Source organism: Trachurus japonicus, chromosome 7, assembly GCF_045865225.1.
Source record: "Trachurus japonicus isolate A0001 chromosome 7, Traja_1.0".
Lineage (NCBI taxonomy): Eukaryota > Metazoa > Chordata > Actinopteri > Carangiformes > Carangidae > Trachurus > Trachurus japonicus.
In genome coordinates, this window is record NC_140913.1 from 5,149,917 (window position 1) to 5,171,043 (window position 21,127).

The 21,127-nt window shown below is 41.5% G+C and overlaps 2 protein-coding genes across 3 annotated transcripts in view; one reads left to right on the top strand and one right to left on the bottom strand.

Annotated features, from left to right (window-relative positions):
• The window catches only part of commd7 (COMM domain containing 7), a 432,536-nt gene that overhangs the window by 27,570 nt on the left and 383,839 nt on the right, over positions 1 to 21,127 (top strand). The gene's annotated exons all lie outside the window — the stretch shown is intronic.
• On the bottom strand, positions 8,856 to 11,202 carry LOC146984055 (uncharacterized). Its single transcript, XM_085783059.1, has one exon. It carries the CDS (start codon positions 11,185 to 11,187, stop codon positions 9,385 to 9,387), a length of 1,803 nt encoding a protein of 600 aa, XP_085639185.1. The 5' UTR covers positions 11,188 to 11,202; the 3' UTR covers positions 8,856 to 9,384.

Consider the following 21,127-nt stretch of genomic DNA (forward strand, 5'->3'; position numbering starts at 1 on the left):
AAGGTGTGATGTGGTGTGGTATATTGATGTGTTGATGAAAAGAAGGATCACCGCTGACACGTCTTCGCTTGCATTCAAAAAAGAAGTTTATTAACAAGAAGAAGAACCGTGTACAAAGAATGCCGAATCCTGGAGCATCTCTGGTCAAAAATGAGATCTCTCCCGACTGGCCCAAAACCTTCCCTTTTTATATGCTGGCTTATCTCCAAAACTCCACCTTCTCCGGACAGAGAGAAACCTCCCGAGATCAGATGGTCAAGGACCTTTGTCTTAACTTATTGATCTTTAGGCTTTTTTAGGTTTTTTAGACTTAGCTAAAAACCCCATATCCTGTATCCTATGTCTCTTGTCCATTAGAGAAGACATCCCCCATTTCCTGTATCCCATTAGAAAAGACATCCGAGTCATTAGGTCATCTTGGACCATACCTACATGTATCCCATTAGGTCAGATGACCACTAAGCAGGATATCGATTCACACATTCCTTGAATTCCAGACAAGGCACACATATAAAGAAGAACATGCAATAATTTAAGATATTAAAGCAAAAGCACAGGTGGATAATACACTACATATTTCCCCCCTTCGAGGCTCGTAGAGTCTCGACACATAAAAGATAACATACAACCAAATGATTATCATGCAATTAACAGTCATTCATATATAATGCTTACAATGAAACAATTATTAGCAATAAAACAATTTGTGGAGTGTGAGAGCGAAAACCTGCCAGGCAGCCAATCTTCCTTAAAGTTTCCATCAAACAATCAAGACAGGAAATTCTCTCACGGTCCCTCTGCCTTAGGCAACCACTGTTTAGCACTCCAAACCAATTAGAAAAGAAGAAATTCTTAACATTTGAATGAAACAATTCAGTAGATACATATGAAAACCTCAGACAAATAAAATCAAAACAGTATCCAATTTCAGGCTGGTCAACCCATCGGATCCTCCATTGGACCTGTCCCTGCCTAACATTACTTTCCCTAGACGTCAAAGAAAAGAAAACATCTGAGGCTTCAATATATCCACATACTAACAAAACATTCAAATAGTGAGTACATATCATCATCAAACTTTAATGTCAAAAAGCATTACATAAAAACACCAAATTAAATTATACTGCAGTTCTTCCACAGTGTCAATCTTCAATGTGGTCAAAAATACTTAAGTGTCCATAATGTTCAGGGCCCTTCAATTCATTCACATTCTTCATGTTTAGATGACTGAATCTTCTCAGAACATCTGGGTCCCCGAACAGCCTGGCACTTTCACAGTGATCTCTCTCCAATTTGTTCTAGGAGGGAGATAGAAAACATACCAGTATCTTTGCGACAACAAATACACTCCAAACATTATCACATATGAACACACTCATGCATCAACATCAGCATGTATTATTGTCTCCTTTATCATTATTTCAATATGGATATGTCTCCATCAGTTCTCTTCTTGCTTCCCTTTCGTCTTCATCAGTTTCTCGCAGTAACATCTGGTTCTGATCTCCTGGTAACACTACACCAGCCCATCTCAATATCATCGCCTTCGCAAAGGTCAATAATATTGTACAGAAGCAAAACAACACGCACAGTGTTGCAACTACTGCTATCATAATTTGAGCTAACACTGCACCCATAGGTCCTAATTGCTCCTGCAGCCAAGAATTTGCAGATTTCCCAGCCCCTTCTGAAGCACCAAAAGCATCTCTTATGTTTTTCAGTGCATCTATAACACTAGTCATATTATCTGAGCTGTCGGGAATCAGAGTATAACAAGCATCCCCAGTAAAATTCAGAGCCATGCATAGGCCTCCCTGTTTGGCCAGAATATAGTCCAGTGCCATGTCGTGCTTCAGCAATGTCAGTCTATGACTTTTCTGTGTGTTTGTCAAAGTTGTAAACCCCATCACAGTTTGATCTGCGAATCCCTGCAGGGTGTACGTAATATTATCAATGTGATCTGCTAAGTATGTCACTCCATACCATGGAAATAGACCTATACCCCATTTCTCTGCTAAACTTACTCTGAAATGGTAGGCCTCCATTTTGTGAAATTGTGCCAATTCTCTCTTCTTTCGTCGTTCAGAAACATCCTCTGATTCTGGTTCATCAGATGCTTCTCCTTTATGTAAAGTGAATACTTCATATGGGAGTTTCAATTTTGCCATATAACAACATCCTGTCCACCCATATGGCAGAAATATATATGCTTTCTCATCACATACCCACCATAGATCTTTAAAATTTCCCATAGTCACATTTGCTGGCAAAGTCTGATTTTTCACAGTTAAAGTTCTACTCCTTTCAGAATCTGGAGCATGAAAGGTAACTGAATACTCATCATTTAGGGCTCTATTTTCACTTTTACCAAAATGCATCATATAAGTGTTACAATCCGATATACCCATAAACATCTCCGAACCTTTATAAGTAGAATTTGAACAAAAACAACTCTCAGCTTTTACTCTTGCCACTACCATTCCATCAGGAACAGCCTTCGCTAATTCTTCATTTGGGCCAAATATACTCAAATATGGCAAGTTACTCAACCAAGAGCATTCAAATCTGGGTTTAAAAAGATTAGTTGACAAACGCATGAACACATCTCCTGCTGATTGCTGCTGATATAATAACCATGATAGCGCATAAGACTGACAAACTGGAACCAGTGGTTCTGGTACTGCTTCCAAAATTGCAGGCCATGTGCCTGGTGTTGGAATTCTTACCACACATGGACCTTTAATTCTTCTCACTGATCTTATAGAATGGGTTAGTTGCTGAAACCACAAATTCTTACCTGCCCATGGGTCTGGGATCTCTAATGCTTTGGCATCAAATCCATATGCTCTCCACTCAATTTCCCTTTTCTTTAGTAGACGATACTGCTCAACCGTTTCTTCTGATATTTCTTCAGAATTCAACAATTGATTACCTATATCATCTGAAATCAGACCCAACAGATGTTCAGTGTTCTTTCCCTCAACTTGTTCTTTACTTTCAACATTTTCATGGCTACCATCCACATTAACCTCAGACTTCGGTGTCACATGTTCCTCCTGATTGGGTTTAAAAGTTATCACATCAGGTTTTGGTGTTGTTACTACAGATTTTTTAGAAGTTGGAGACTCTGTAGCTTTTGTGGTTATCTCAATCTTCATTTCGCTCTTCGAATTTTCAAGGGTAGTAAGAATAGGTGTTGTAGTTGTCGTCAATGGAGTTGTAACTAAAATAGTCGTAGGTTTCAATGTCTGTGCCTTCGTAGTTGTTTTCAAATCTAAAGTAGTAAGTGTCACTTTAGTTGTAGTTACTTCAGTAGTCAATTCCTGATTAACCTTGACCACTTTTGATACTTCATCCGACTTTAATGGTTCAACTACAAGTTTTATTTTATGAGTCACATAACCAGATTTCCACTGCTGTTTAAGTGGAACAAATTCAAATTCAGGTTCTAAATAACTACATGTGTAATAACCTTGATCTACCCATTCAGCAAATTCAGAAAGAGTGAACACTCTTCCTTAGTTTTTGTCAGGCCCATATCATTAAACAAAACATACTTTCTGTCACTAACAGGTACAGCTTCAACTCCAGGACCTTTTAACATCAATTGTTCATTCTGATTATTTCTCCACTGTAATGAAGCTTCAGGAGTTTTCTGTCCACACTTACATGGAAGCCGGACTGACCCTCCTAAAGGTACTTCAACTCTAATCGTCATACCGTTTGGGTTTGACTTTTCTTCTGACTGGCCTTGGACTTTTTTGTTTTGCTGAATGTTCAAATTGTCCTGGAGTGGCATCACCGCTCTCTGCAGTCTCTGATGCTTCACTTTCCACTGGTTCTGTTGTTTCTGGGACATGCCTAAAATCAATGACCTCAAATCTTTTCTCCTGCTTGTTGACTGGAGAGTCACCTGTGGCATCATCAGGATCATGCACAAGATTATCAACATCATCATCCAAATCCTGGACCACTTCATCTGGCTCATGTGAGTCTTCAACACCTCCATTTTGTAAGGGTGGCGTTTCTTCTACTGGTGCTTTAACACAATGAGACAGGTGGTACCAAGTTGGTGACCCCTTAACCTGGACCGCAGTTCCTGTACTGCGAACAACTTCAAATGGTCCTTCACGGCGTTCGTTATACCACTTTCTCCTAAACACCTTTACAAACACCTTATCTCCAGGTTGTACCGTGCTCCTTTTTGCTCATCAAGTCTCTCCTGCACCTCCTCTTGTCTCTGCCTGTCGGAAACATACATGGATATTCTTTTATGGAGAGTAGCCATTAGAGTTGAGCCGGATACTCGGCTAAAACGAGTATCCGGTACGGATAAAGCACTTTTGCCGAGTACGAGTATTATACGAGTAATACGAGTCAATATCTGTGCTCGGAAAAAAAAAAAAGATTGAATGAAAATCCTCATTGGGTAGCTGACTGTGTCTGCGTTCTGTGATAGGCCACAGCCCCTCCCCAACACATGCAGGTGTGTTGCTGTGTCCCGCTCTGATCACTCACACACAGAACAGCTGACAGCTGTCTGTCTCTCTCTGTCTCTCCCTCAATTACTCAGGTTCGCCGGTCTTTACCCTTAACGTTCAGCTTTAGCTTTGTTATTAGGCCTCAGTCACTTACTTATGAACCAGTAGAGTTCTGGTAAACGTGGGTTCGTTCGGACGTGGTGCCGACTCGCGTTGCGTCTCTGCCTGTCGGAGATTTTTTTTTTTTTTCTCCACACACGCTCTCCCTCCCTCCGCCGTTCGTCGGAGTTTTTTTTTTTTTTTAAACCGTCAGCTGGCTCTAACCAGTTCACGCACTGAGTGTCTGACACTTTCTTGCTGTAGCCTATTTCTTAAAAAAAATAGTAGTGGTATAAATAATAGGCCTATTACAAATTAAGCTACACACACACACTCTCTCTCTCTTTCTCTCCTCTCCCTCTCTCTCTCCCCCCCCCTCTCTCTCATGATCAGTGATACAGAATAATGAGTGATAGCCTAGAGTAGCTGACATTCAGCTGTCTCTGTCTCTCTCTTACTCACACACACACACACACCTGGTGTGGAAATAAAATAAAGTTAAAAATTAAAAATCACACTGATCATTAAAAAAAAAATTAAAGTAAAAAAAAAGAAAGTTATGTTGAGTATGAAAACTCTTGTTCATTACATTTTACTTAATAATTGCAACCACATGTGTTGTATTCATTGTTGCAAAACTTGAATAGTTTGTTTGCTATCATGATCAAAACCATTGATCTGAAGCTCAATGCTGATGCTGTCCTGTAAACAGTTTTCTAATCAGCAATAAATATAACAATTTCTGATCAACCCATATCAATTGCATGCTTAAAATAACATACCGGTTAAAGCCTCGCCCATTTCAAGACAACCCGACCCACTTCTGGGTTAAACCCCGCCCACTTCCGGTTTAGGCCCCGCCCACTCCGAGTACAGATACAGATACAGATAATTCATATGGTTAACAGATACAGATACAGATACAGATAATGCTGTACTCGCTCATCCCTAGTAGCCATATATGTTACATATGCTCGCATTTCATCTTCCAAAAGACCCAAACTTGGACCTTTGCCAGTCGTACGCAAGCAAGGTGTTGGCATCTGTCTACCTGTAACCAACTCATGAGGCGTCATATGCAAATCACGCAATTCACTGGAGCGGCATACCATTAATGCTAATGGAAGTGCCGCTATCCAATTTAGACCCGTGTGTTGACAAATTTTAACAATGCGATTTTTCAAGATACCATTCATTTTTTCACAAATCCCTTGACTCTGTGGGTGGTAAACTGATCCGAGGCGTTGTTTAATTCCTAACTTTTGCAAGATTAGCTTAACAGTTTTATCCACAAACTCCTTTCCATTATCTGAAGATATTCGATCAGGAAGTCCCCACCTGCTTATGACCTCTCTGCACAAGAACTTGGCAACTGACTGAGCATCCTTTCGCTTGGTCGGACAGGCCTCTGGCCATCTGGAAAATCTGTCCACAACTACCAGCATATACCTTTTACCTCCAACTGGTTTTATCATATCAACAAAATCCATTACCAGCTCTCGCATTGGACCCCTTGGCGTTGGAATGTAACCTGGTGGAACTGTAACACCTCTTCGAACATTGTTTTTCAGACAAATAGTGCATCTGCCTATAACATGATCAATTTGTTCTAATAGATATGGTGCCCAAAATCCATACTCTTTCATGATCTTTCTCCTAACCTCCCCCCTTGCAACATGGGCCAACCCATGTGCCTCTAGGATCATCAATCCCAACAGGTCAGGAGGTGCTATTATCAGTCCTTCATGATTTCTCCAAAGACCAGTGGAATCTTGAGTAGCACCTCTGTCAATCCATAACTGTTTATCCAATGCAGAAACTGCTTCCTGCATCATGATCACATCATTAAGTGTTATTTTATCTTCTAAATCGACGTCATGTGTGACCAAGAAAACTTTGCCCAATTTGTCTGCTCCTGTTACTGCTTTGGCAGCTTCATCAGCAGCTTTATTACCTTGAGTAACTCTTGACATGTCATGTTTGTGTGCTGCACATTTCGCTATTGCTATTTCTTTTGGTTTCATCATAGCATGCAAAAGTTTCATAATCTGAGCATGATGCTGGATTGGGGAACCATCAGTTTTCTTAAAACCTCGATTTTTCCACACTGATCCAAACAAATGACACACATTATGCGCATAGGCAGAATCCGTGTAAATTGTCACGCGTTTACCTTCTGCCAACAAACATGCTTCAGTTAATCCTACAAGTTCAGCAAGCTGTGCTGATGCAGGTTGAGGAACCACTTCAGCTTTTTCAATCACAAACTCTGTTCCCTGGGCTTTGACCACTGCATAACCAGCACTCAATTTATCCCCCACACGATAACATGATCCATCAGTCCAATACTCCAAGTCTGCCTCACACAGTGGGAGGGCTTGCAAGTCTGACCTCAGCCTTGAATATCTCTCTGCCTCCCGTACACAGTCATGCGGTTCACCATCTTCTGCAGTGGGCAGATTTTCAGCCGGGTTCACTGTAACACACCTCACTAATATAACATCCTCCTGCTCCAAAAGTCTATGATAATCTCTAAGCCTAGGCATCGTCAATGTATATTTACCATAGTTCAAAAGATTTCTCAAACTATGATGAGTGAGAATTGTCACAGGATATCCCATTGTTACAGAAGACGCTTTATCATACATCAAAGAAACTCCTACCATTGCTCTATAACATAATGGCAATCCCAACTCTACTTCTGAGTAGGCAGTGGAATAATAGGAAATGGGTTGAGGATTTTTCCCTGTTCCTGTTGGCTGACAAAGAACTGCACATGCATATTTACCCCCAACCGAGGTAGACACATACAACAGAAAATTCTTGGAATAATCTGGAAGTGTCAGCGCTGGAGCCTCCTGCAACCTCTGTTTGACTGTTTCAAAAGCCAAAAGGCCATCCTGTGTCCAAGAAAGATTACAGTGTAATTGAACACTTCCGGTATCTTTAATCATGGCTCTCAAAGGCCCTGTTAAACTAGCATAATCTTCTATCCATGCAGAAGAATATCCAGCAATACCCAGAAATGTCATCATTTCTCTTACTGTTCTGGGTTTAGGAGCCTCTCGAATGGCTTGTAAATGACTGTCCGAAATGCTTCTGTGTCCATGTGTTATTGTTTGACCCAAATAAACTACTTTCTCCTGACAATACTGCAGTTTTTTCTGAGAAACCTTGTGACCATTTTCTGCCAAAATCTGCAACAGTTTAATTGAATCGTCATGGCATGTTTCTTTATCAGGTGAACAGATTATAATATCATCCACATATTGTACCACTGTACTTTTCAATTTATGATCCAGTCCCACTAGATCATCTTTCAATACTTTATTGAAAATGTGAGGACTGTGTTTAAATCCTTGTGGCAATCTTTTATACTCATAGAACTGTCCCTTGTATGTAAACCCAAACAAGCCTTGACTTTCTATGGCAAGTGGAACACTGAAAAATGCACCACATAAATCCAACACTGTAAAATGTGTAGCAGTTGAAGGAATCTGTGCCAACAAAGTGTGCGGATCCGGCACTTCTGCTGGAAAATCAGCAACTACTTCATTTACAAATCTCAAATCATGTACCAGGCGATAAGAATTATCAGGCTTTTTCACAGGTAACAATGGTGTATTACTTTGAGGATTTTGAGTTATCTTCAAAACATCTGCTTTCAAAAGTCCCTCAATCTGAGGTTCAATCCCTTCAACTGCTTCTTCTCTCAGTGGATACTGATTCTTCCAGGGAGGTCTAGTCCCGGTCTAAGTTCCACTTTCACAGGTTGAGCTGACTTCACAAGACCTATATCAGTGCTGTATCGAGACCACAAACATTCAGGTACTTGCTGCAACATCTCCTCTTTCATAACATCTGTGTCCATTTTAACACTGCAAATTACTTCATGTGTCATTTGAACAGTTTGTGGTCGCCCATGACCTTGAGCAGAAATCATAATTTTAAGAAAGCGCTGATCCTCACTCCTCCAAATGGAAAGATTCTCTTTTATTGGAGCAAAAACAGCTTTCCCTGCCTCAACCATCATTTCTCCTATATGTTTCTGTTCATAGTCCTCAGACACCATCAAAGTTACATGCGGCACACTTTTCTTGATGTCAAATTCTTTACTCACATAATCATTCACATCAATCATCATAGCTGCTCCTTGTGGGCCCAAAATGATACAACATGAAGTGAGTTCAACTTGCTTTGGTTGACGATTCACCCAATTTTCAAAATCTGACTGAGAAGCATCCTTAAAATACTTCAATGTACAATGCAGCGGATACTCTGGAAGCTTTGCATCAGGCATATTTGCTACAATAAACTTCTCCCACAATTTAACAGGCTCCAAAAGTCCTGCACTGAGATCTCCAATCCAAAACACTGAAGAAGCTTCAACATCCGTTTTCATTGACAATTGACGAGCAGTATCACTTGGCATTTCCACCAGACAACCGTCTGGAGTACATTTTATTACACAATTCAATCTACATAAAGCATCTCTTCCCAAAAGTGCAATCGGTGTATGTTCTGATACCAGTATAGGTATTGTAGTTTTTTGATTTTTGTAGCAGAGCTCAATTGGTTTTGTAAGAGGTACCAGCTGTTTGACTCCCTCAAACCCGATTGTCCGTATCAATTGACCAGACATAGGGAGATGTATAGCATCTTCAGGCCGAATGCAGGTGAAAGCCGCTCCGCTATCTACCATCACTTCTAATGGTTGATTATTTACTTTCACCATTATTGTTGGATCTTGCTCCGGCCCTGACACTACCAGCTGACACCTCCCTTTCGGATTTTCTGGGCAGCCCTAGAATCCTGACTCCGGGCCCCTGTAGGGATTCACCGGTCCCCGGAATGCCATTGGCTGACCTCTAAAGCCTCCTCTTGGGTTTCCTCGGAAGTTTCCTCTGAAATTTCCCCCTCCTGGTTTGCTACACTCACGAGCAAAATGTCCGACCAATCCACAGATATAACATACTGCAGGGGCTTGTTGAAAATTTGAATTGAAACTTCCTCCTCCTCTTCCTACATTTCCTCGACCTCTTCCTCTCCATGTCTGCTGCTGACCAAAGGTCGGCTGTGTGTTATAAGCAAAAGGTACCGCTGCACAAGGCTGTGGTGCCTGGTACTGATTTGGCTGTAACTGCAGCTGTGGCTGTGGTTGTGGTTGTGACATGGGCTGATTTATCTCAGGTTGGTTCTGCATAACTACTGCCTGCTTCTTCTCCTTCTTCTTATTATCTACCAACTGAATCTGGTTTAATTTTCTAAGAATCTCCTGGTCTTGCTCCTTTTGTTCATGCTCTCTCTTCCTATACAACTCTACCTGGTGTGCTATGTGATCTGTATAAACACTCTTTATCATGCTCCCTAAACCAACCACTTCTGCTAACTTGCTCCTCACTGACAGGGGCAACCCCTTCTGAATCTTAGCTCGCAAGATTGATTGTTCCATCTGACTCTCTTCTGGATCATTCCCTGTAATACTTCTCCACCTCTGATGCGCTCTTGACACATAAGCACGAGGATTTTCATCGCATCCCAATGGTTCAATCAAAATATTATCAGGATGCACATTTGTGGGAAATGTGTCCTTCAAAGATCTCCACACTCTAGCTCTATTTGCAGAAAACAGCTCTGAATCATTTACAGAGGTTCCCACATAACGATTAAGTCCTGCTCGCTGCAAAATTTCTTCCATGGCAGGAACTCCCAGAATGTTGGCTAACAATCTTTTAATATCACCCATGGCAGATTGTGTTCCCACCATGATTTCTTCTAGTTTAGATATCCAGGGATGCGCCCCATTCTGGAGGATAGGTAATTTCTCCAGAATATCTGACATGTCAGTGCTTTGCCAGGGTTTGTATTCCAGACTTTGTCCTCTAATTATTACTGGACCCATAAAACTGGAACTCTTGTTTTTCCTCGGACGGAATATATATCCTGTGTTTGATTTTATGGCAGTTTGTGCTTCTAGATCACTTTTTTTAGCCTGTAATTCCTCTAATTTGTCTTCGAAAAACTCCTTTACCTTGGGTGTGGATGTTATAGATAGGCGTGAAACGCAGCTGTCCATTTCCTCGTTGATTACTTTTAGACACTCCTGTCTATCTTCTTCTTCCTTTCTCTCAAGACTTTTTTTCTCTAGATACTCCATATATGATGGACTTAATTCTCCTAACTCCTCCTCACTATCTTCCCATTCACTCTCAGTGTCTTCTTTAGGACACTTTTTCTTTCCTGACTTAGCTCCTTTCCTCTCTGCTCTGGCTAATATCTTTTTTACCGCAGGATCGTATCCCCCAACAGCTCCTTCCAGATCACTTTGATCATCATCTCCAAGATCAATCTTTCTGACTTTAATTTTATCCTTAGCTTTGAAATGCACAGTTTTGCTTTTACTTTTGGAGCTGGGATACATTTTTAAAATTGTTTCTGCTTTTCCTGTCTCTATTATTTTCTTATTATCATCTGTAATATGATAATCTCCTTCCTGAGTAATCACTGGAAGCTGAGGATAAAGTTCTCTAAGCTCCACCTCCTTCTCATAAGGTGGGGGTCTCTGTACTGGGACCACATGTGAGAAGGGTGCATCAATTTCTGTCATTAACTTTTCTACACTATTTGCATTCTTCTCTAACTCTCCCTGAACCTTGTCTTTCTCCTCCTTTTTATCCTTTGACCATTGCTGTCCCTCTCTCTCAAACAGCTGGAGCATGTCAAGTTCCATCTGTCTCTTCTGTTTACGCTTCTCTCCCTTTTTCCCTTTTTTCTCACCTGCTTTATATATGGACACAAGCACCTGCATTGTTTTAATTACATCTGGGTTAAAAGTCCCTACGACTGGCCATGGTTGGTCAATATTGGACCAACGCCCATGCCACTTCTCTGACATTTCTGCTATACCTTTAATTAAAGGATTATTCTTTTGGACAACTTCAACAGGAGTGATTACTTTTGGATTGTCTATTTTTGACATCTTGATATTCTTCTCTAATCCAATCTTAACCAGATTAACCTTAGTCTATTTTATTGTGATTTTTATTATATCTAATGAATTACTACTAAATATATTTAATTACTTATGCTCCTTCAATTGTCACAGTTTATGAAAACAGATGAAAGGATTTGCCAACTTCAGAAATCAAAAGAGAGTTCCACAGGCAAAAATTCACAACGCCAGGTCCACACACAAAGCTCTTCTACTACAGAATCAATAATCTTTACCCAGTAATAACCACACCAAATTACAAGCCAAAAACAAAATCTCACACAAACCAGTAACTCAATAATGAAATGATCAGTCCGTTGCCAAGCTTTCTTCTAATTAACTACAACATATGTATGATGCATGTACTATAGGTGTATACACTAAATGTAAATGAAAGTACTATTATCAATCAAACTGTATCAACAATATCAACTATAAATGTATGTACAGAGGTATAAATGCAGGTAAATTTGTCAGAAAGAGTTTGCGGACAAAATCACACTGGCCTTTATCACCGGATCCCGATGCAAGCGCTGTCATCCGCAAGCCTCAGTCCCTGTGATGCAAACCAGCTGTCCTTGCGCCTCCAGACACACCCTTTATCCTTTTGCCTCCTCTTTGCACTCTCACACCATGAAAGGAAAACAGACAAATAGTTCAATGCCTTATCAATATAACTAAAACATTTGAACACCTGAAAACATTCCTTCCCCCCTTTATCAAACTTTCACCCTTTGTCAAAGTTTTTACAAAAAGAATCCTCCTCCGGGGTTCATATGTTTTTAACATTTATTTTTCAAGTCCTCTGAAAAAAGAAAAAGAGGCTCATAAAAACATCTTTAACCAAATACCCCTTGGAAGATTTATACATTTTATTTCTTATAAAACGTCCTTTGGAAGCTCATTAAAACGTCTTCCTCAGGCTCATATCTATTAGCAGCTAAAGAATATATAACATTATATATCTCTATTCAACATGCACTCTATCATATCATAAGTACTTATAAACTTTATTCACAAAAGAAAACCAATCTTCACACACACACACACACACACAAAAATGGGGATTTAACAAACAAACACAAAACAAGTGATCACATATATATTAAAGCTTCTTTCTAACTCTTTATTACCCTATTTTAATTTTCCCTCTATCAAATGTTTACCCACCTTTTCTAACTTTTATTTTTACTCTTAGTAAACCCCCTTTAACCTTATTTCTTTTAATATCCCAAAATGTCCCTTTATTTTACCTATTTTTACTCAAAAAATCCCTTTATTTTAGTTAACCCTCTTTAACCCCAGTTCCTTTAAACCCACTAAGACCAATTCTTAACTTATATTATTACCCATTACTTAATCCCCTTTTTACCCCTTTTCTTTTACCTACCCATTTTACCCCAAATATCCTATTTTAATTTTACCTCAAATTCCCTATTTCCCCCTTTTTGCGTTGCCTGCAGCGCAAATAAAAACCAAAGACCCCAAATTTAGAAAAATTTAGAACGATAATCAACTTCCAATCATCAAAGCAACAATCACCCACACAAAGATTCTTTAACGGTGTGACCCAACAGCAGACAGCAGCCCCCACAAGCAAACCAGCGCACACATATGTGAAAAACTCACCCTTTGTAGAAGCCGGCTGTCGCGGAAGTTTAGCCTGGTGGAGCTGCCAGCCAATGAAAGGCCACAGACACGTCCAAGTTCGTGACGCCAAAAACTGTGGTATATTGATGTGTTGATGAAAAGAAGGATCACCGCTGACACGTCTTCGCTTGCATTCAAAAAAGAAGTTTATTAACAAGAAGAAGAACCGTGTACAAAGAATGCCGAATCCTGGAGCATCTCTGGTCAAAAATGAGATCTCTCCCGACTGGCCCAAAACCTTCCCTTTTTATATGCTGGCTTATCTCCAAAACTCCACCTTCTCCGGACAGAGAGAAACCTCCCGAGATCAGATGGTCAAGGACCTTTGTCTTAACTTATTGATCTTTAGGCTTTTTTAGGTTTTTTAGACTTAGCTAAAAACCCCATATCCTGTATCCTATGTCTCTTGTCCATTAGAGAAGACATCCCCCATTTCCTGTATCCCATTAGAAAAGACATCCGAGTCATTAGGTCATCTTGGACCATACCTACATGTATCCCATTAGGTCAGATGACCACTAAGCAGGATATCGATTCACACATTCCTTGAATTCCAGACAAGGCACACATATAAAGAAGAACATGCAATAATTTAAGATATTAAAGCAAAAGCACAGGTGGATAATACACTACAGTGGTTAAAACATTTGCAGTGAAATGGATTTGTGTGCAAACCTTAAGTGTGTTAGTTCAGAGAGTGTGTAAACCTTTCGAAGTGTGCCAAGTGGTTTGTAATACATAATCCTTGGCTTGCTAGTGATATTGATGATGTAAACCGAGGAGATACAAGTGGGCCTATAACCTGTCAAGCTGAACCTTTGTAATAAAACTGTTTAACTTTATTCCCTGGACTGTTATCATTTATGCTAATTAATTACCTGCGGTGGGAGTAACACATCGAAAGTATTTTATTTATTTTACATTGTTTGCTTTTACTCACTGGAATAGCTAATAGAAATTGTTTCTAGATTACTGTTCTAAACTTTTCAGAGACGCCTCCTGGCAGGCAGGGCTTTGAGTAGCTGTAAAGAAATAGTGAGTGCGGAGAAAACTGACCGAGCGGAGAAAGTACGAATGACAACAAAGAGAAATGGTGGAAATCAGTGGAGAAGACTGTGTGGTTGATGGATACGTTGAAACTCCGTTTTCAAGATGACCTTTTCAGGAAAAAAGTTTAAATGATCTAGAAACACTGACCATCATCAAGATTAGTGCGAGTTAGCGAGAGCTACCAGAGGAAACATCATTCTAGTCCCAGACACCTGCTGCCACTGTCTCCATGAAAACTGCTGGAGACATATTGACCTAAGGGATGAAAAGGCACTAGGCCTGTTTCAGGCACTCACTCGCTAGAGCCAAGGATTGTTAAATAAAAGTCAGGGCATATTACATGCCCAGTATTAACAACATACTGGGAAGGAGTTAAGGAAAGCCTAAAATTAAGCGTATAGCGTTAGTTCTGGCAGGCCATGACGTCAAGCTCTAATCAGCACAGCGTAACTGTCTTCACCTGTGCAGGTCAGCTGATGGCTCAGCTGACTCCCCTATTGGGGAACTGCATTCAGGGCGCGCTGTTTAAACTGCTGTAGCCCGACGTCACCTCCCTTGCTGCTGCTGCTTCCTCTGCCGGCTTTTTGGCAAGACGGGCTCCCGCATGAGGGAAGGATCGCTGGTTGTGTTCGTGCTCGCCCTGCTGCTCCCGATGTCGTCGCCCCCGTCCACGATGCGGACCCGCGGCGGCTGGCGCGGTGTCGTGTCATGGGGCTTCAGCGAAGCTCTGGAACGGAGGACGCCGTCTGCGACGACGGGGGAGGGGGGCTCCTTCTCTCCGTCGGGGCTCTCACCTGGCAGGTGGGGGCGGCGTCACACACAGCTGTTCCATTGACCGGCGACGGCTGATTCCGGGGCTGTGGAGTTTCTGTTTGCCAGCGATGCTGCCACGCGGTCGGAGCGTCACACAAGGAACGGTTTGCTTTATTCTTAATTTGCGCTGGGTTTCAACCTCCATAGCGATAATACAGAATCATATTTGGCATTGAATTATTCACTGAGGCAGCTCCTTTTGCGGGTTTTGGGGGGTTCGTCTATTTCCTTTTAAATGGGCTACATGTGTTTCCAACTTAAATAGCCTCCTGACATCTCTTGTTGCTAGAGGGTCAGGGATTTGCCGGCGTGGTCGTTTTGGGGGGTTTTCTTTGCTCCCTGTTTTCTTGTCTGTAACAACATCTATTGCACGTCTGTCCGTCCTGGGTGAGGGATCCCTCCTCTGTTGCTCACCCTGAGGTTTCTCCGATTTTTCCCTGTTAAAAGGGTTTTCCATGGAGTTTTTCCTCAGTCGATGTGAGGGTCTAAGGACAGAGGATGTTGTTACGATGCCATGTAAAGCCTTTGAGACAAACTGTTTGTAAAAACGGGCTATACAAATAAAATTGCCTTGCCTTACTGCGCCTGTCAATAGAGCATTCTAGATGCACAAAAAGCTATGAGCCTTTCATTGTAAATAATTGATTTAATATTATTATTGTTATTATTATTAATAATGGTTATTATTATTGTAAAAATTATTATTGTTAAGAGGTAGCGTGTGGCTTATTCCCTATTAAATTTTATAGGCAAAAATTAATTCCATTCTAGATAGCCTCCTGGCATCTCTTAGCAGAGGTTCCAGGATTTGCCGGTGTGGTTGTTTTGGGGGTTTTCTTTGCTGCTGCGCTCCCTGCTTATGCCGTTCATGATGGCTCGTGAAGGGCAGGAAGGTGCTCTTCCTGCCTCAGGCTTTCCACGCAAGCGCGTGGAAGAGCAGGGGGTCCCAGAACAGTACCATACCGCCAAATTAAACCGTGCAAGTAAATAAATATTATTTTGACATAGTGGTCCTGACAGAAATTAAGCGTATAGCGTTAGTTCTGGCAGGCCATGACGTCAAGCTCTAATCAGCACAGCGTAACTGTCTTCACCTGTGCAGGTCAGCTGATGGCTCAGCTGACTCCCCTATTGGGGAACTGCATTCAGGGCGCGCTGTTTAAACTGCTGTAGCCCGACGTCACCTCCCTTGCTGCTGCTGCTTCCTCTGCCGGCTTTTTTGCAACCCACCTCCGCCCCAGCTCCTCCTGTCATTATATCTTGTTGGTTGCTCTGCTCTGTCTGGGTTTTCTTTGCTGCTGCGCTCCCTGCTTATGCCGTTCATGATGGCTCGTGAAGGGCAGGAAGGTGCTCTTCCTGCCTCAGGCTTTCCACGCAAGCGCGTGGAAGAGCAGGGGGTCCCAGAACAGTACCATACCGCCAAATTAAACCGTGCAAGTAAATAAATATTATTTTGACATAGTGGTCCTGACAGAAGTACATTTTTGAGCTTAAAGAGCCTTTGCAGGTACATCATTGGTTAGGTATTTATTTAAAAGGAAATATAAGAGCAAAGGACATTTATTTTTTCAATATATTAAGGGTAACTGCCATGAAGCAGGTGACCAAAGCATGGAAACAATCAAATACACCAAAATTAAGAGCATGGGTAGCAACAATGGAACAATGTCTAGAGATGGAAAGATTAACTTTTATAAATAGGGAACAAATACATATTTGGAATATTATACTGTAAAGAAAGGCTGATAAAAACAGTGGAAATATTCAATCAAATTAAGGAGATGAACTAAATGGTCCCCACCCCAACACTGATGCTCACATGCATACACACACACAGATACATGAACACGCATACATGCACCATCGCTTATTTTGCCATTAGTTGATGTTAGTTTATTCTATTATATTATTATTAACTTACTTATTTATCTTTTTTGTTTGTTTGTTTGTTTGTTTCCTATCTTTGAGATCCTCATTTGGGAAGTATCAGTTTGCATATATGTTTGTCTGTTTATTTTATTGTTTGTTATTTACCTATTTACCTAAAAAAAAAGAAAAAAAATGCAAGGTACAATTAAGAAAATGAAATGATTATGACTATGTTTGTGAAGGTGAGAAACCTTGCAATAAAGTATTAAAGATAATATGTTTAAATTAGAATAAGCATTTCATTATAATACTGTCAAAAAGCACATCAGAGAATAAAAAGCATATCAATAAACACAATATCCAATCACAACAAGGGTCTAAAATCAATATCATGTCCAAGTGCTGGAAGTTAACACATGAAACAGTAAAGTGTTTTTCAACTTCCACAATTAATCTCTCGTCGTCCGTGGTACCGAATATCCGAGACCCTGTTGATATGAAGTTGTGATATTAACTGCTTAGCTATTGTGTTTTATTTTGAAAGGGGGCGGAAGTGTATTACAGTGAGTTCCTGACTGTCTGGTGCAATCTGCTCTGTTGAGCTTCACGCGACTTAGCAACGGCTTCGTTGATATCGCTGCGCTGCGGCGGAGGACCACTGCTGGGTGGGAGTGGGACCTGCTGACGTGCCGCGGCGCGCCCGGTGGAAATGCTGATCTCTGATCTCCAACTCTTTCATCCTAAAACAACTCAGGACTTAAAGTTGACCACTGGGTGTGAGCCAGCCGAGCTAGGTCGGCTAACTTCAGCTCGAACAGATCACATCACCGTCAATTTTCGGACTATTCAACATCCAGGCTCTTCTCCCCCAGGACAGCACGACAAACCGTGAGTTGGGTTTTCTGTTTTTGACAGACCCCTGCAACCAGCTGAATGAACCTACTCCTCATGGGTTTGTTTTTACACCTGTCAACTCCGTGTCTCCGGCAGGAAGTTTGATCAGATCACTGCAGTAGGCCTATATTTGGTTGAAGATGTTTCTGAAAATAGATGAATAGAAACTCTAAATGTTTGCTGCAGCTGCACTGAGGAAACTGAATGTCTCTGTTTGCTGGGTAGGCTACAAGTTGCTGGTTAACTCTGCTGGTGTCATTGTGAGCGTTGAGAGTGATTTTAGGTTGACTTATGTTCAATTTTGTGTCTTAATTTTTCCTATATTTGAATTGATGTTGTGTATTGCAACCTTCAATATGCTGAACTTCCATGTGACAAGGGGCTCTGGCTGATCGTTCATTGCCTTGTGTGGTCCCATGGTCCAATTGAAGGCCCAGAGTAGTGGGGCCAAGGTTCGCCACCAAATATTGTGTATCAGAGATGTTTTATAGGAGCTAAATAATATGTATTGAAAATAGTTGATAAAACCATAACCAAGAATTTTCCACTTTTCAATTTTACTACAGATTGATCCAGATGTTTAAATGTTTCTCGACCGGTGCGTGACTACTGCAGTGAGGGAAACTTTAGAATTCACACATGACCTTTGACCTCTTATCTTATCCACTTGTGTCCCTGTGTATAGATAGATAGATAGATAGATAGATTGATTACTTTATTTAAAGGGATACTTCACCCAAAATCAATAATTCACCAATTTTCTACTCACTGTCATGCCAAGGAAGGGTACAGAGAACTTTTGGAGTCATCAATCAGATCGTCCGACGAGCAGTATGGAGGTATTTGGATGTTTCATAGTGTGTGTTTTGGACCATTCAAAAGTGAGCTCTATTCGCCACCATTATATGAAAATCCGTTGCCAGCCAGACCCCCCCCTGGAACTCCAAAAGCGTTTTGATAATTCTGAAAGTTCTCCCAACCCTTCTAGTCTACTTGCCAGCCCATAGGGCCCCATTGTGAACCCGGAAATGTTGAGTACCCCAAAGTTTTATGTTAGAAATAGATAGTATGGGTCCCCAGTATTCAGAAACTGCCGGATGCTAATTTATATATATTGGGCAATTAGCACAATTGACATAATTAGCATAAATTAGCATAATTTCCTATATGGGCAATATTTCAACAAAATTGACTTGGCTGATCTGTGCAATATTGGAGTGGTTTTAGGGGTTATTGATGGTGCTGAATCCATTTCTGACATTTTCAAAATTCAAAATGGCTGTCTAAACCGGTAGTGACCAGATTTAGACCGCCAGTGGGCCGATTTTGATGGATTTCAATCTGGTCCCTTCCGGTTTAGACAGCCATTTTGAATTTTGAAAATGTCAGAAATGGATTCAGCATCATCAATAACCCCTAAAACCACACTAATATTGTCCAGATCAGCCAAGTCAATTTTGCTGAAATATTGCCCATATTGATAGCTTTCATGTGACGTCACGGCCCGTATGGAACGCCCCCCTGGCGGTCAAAACAATCCACTTCCCCGCTGTCCGCGGCTTAGGACAAGGCAGAAAAACACACACTGCTCCCTGCTGCTTCAAAAATACCGGTGTTATGGCCCAACTGGTGTCTGATTTAACTGGTTACCGTACCGAACAACAGCTGTGCTGCACTTCCGTCCGCAGATTTGTCACAAATTCACAAATCAAGCCGCAGTTCACATGTTACTGCAGCGAATATGCTTCTGTGAGTGAACCTGTTCCGCCAATCTACAGTCAGTCAGCGCCACACTACTCTGACTCTGCACAATACTGCACACTATGACAAAGCCTGTCATGTTAAAGTTACGAACTAATGGAAAACACTCTGAAAATACAATAACAACATCGTCCTCGCCGCGCCGCGGTCGGTCCCGACCCCCGTTACCGTGTCGCTGCCGCCGCGGGCGGTGCTGTTGCCGTGTTCGGTGGCGGCGGTCCCGCCGGGTTACCATCGCCGCCGCCGCCGCCGCCGGTCCCGCTGCTATCGGACCGCCGTCATCGTTGCCGTCGGTAGCGGTGCGTAGCAAAGCTCCGGGGGGTAAGGGGGGGGCAGCTGGTCACCGTGCAGCCCAGCTAAGGGCTCTGGTTTGTGGGTGAGAGGAGCAGGGAGCCTGGGCTCAGTGGGCTGGAGCCCTGGAGCTCAGACTGTGGAGCTCAGCGGAGCTGCGGTACCAGGACGGTGTTCCCACACAGGAAAGTTACAGGTACATTTCTACCACTTCAACGAGTTCAGAAACATTATTTTAAGATCAAAAAACTACAAAATGGGGCTTTTAATCAGACACCAGTTGAGCCATAACACCGGAAATATTGGTTACAAGCGGTGGAGGATGATGGATTCTCCACCAGGTAAATGTAAACATCGCCCAACTCGAGCTTCGACAGGGAACTGGTCATTTTAAACAGCTGGTATACAGCAGCTGGTGTTGAATATGGGTCACAAGTGCCCAAAACTTCAAAGCTGTTTTTATATCTTTCTTTCTCGGCTGCTGGCAGATGATTTAAGTCATTACTCGGTTGTTTGTCCATAGAAAGTCCATTGCGGGGCCACTTTGGAATGTTGCTTTTGACCGCCAGGTCCCTGGGAAGTGACGTCACTGAAAGCTATCAATAGGCAATGATGCTAATTTATGCTAATTATGTCAATTGTGCTAATTGCCCAATATATATAAATTAGCATCCGGCAGTTTCTGAATACTGGGGACCCATACTATCTATTTCTAACATAAAACTTTGGGGTACTCAACATTTCCGGGTACTCATTGTTGGCAAGTAGTATTCTTTGGCATGACTGTGAGTAGAAAATTGTGAATTATAAAGTAGCAGCTGGGAAATACATGACAAGAAACACACAAATAACAGAAACAGAAGTACCTAAATTACATAAAACACAGTGCATAAAAACACAATAAATAAATATGTGCATGTAAAAAGGTTAAAGTGCTTGTATGGGTTCAGAATGCATGTGAGTGAACGAATCAGACAGAGGAATTGTACAGCTGTATTGCGGTGGGTATGAATAATTTTTTGTATCCCTCTCTGTATCTGTGACTAAATGTGCTCTTGAACCTCTCCTATGGCAAGCGGATTTAACATTTAAAGGCCAAGTTTGACTATCACATTGTAGATATCAACAACGTCTTTCTGACTTGTGTTAGGGCAACACAGTCTCACCCCTTTGCGTCAAACGGTTGACGCTTGGTCAAGGCCCCTTACGTCAATATACTGACGTGGAG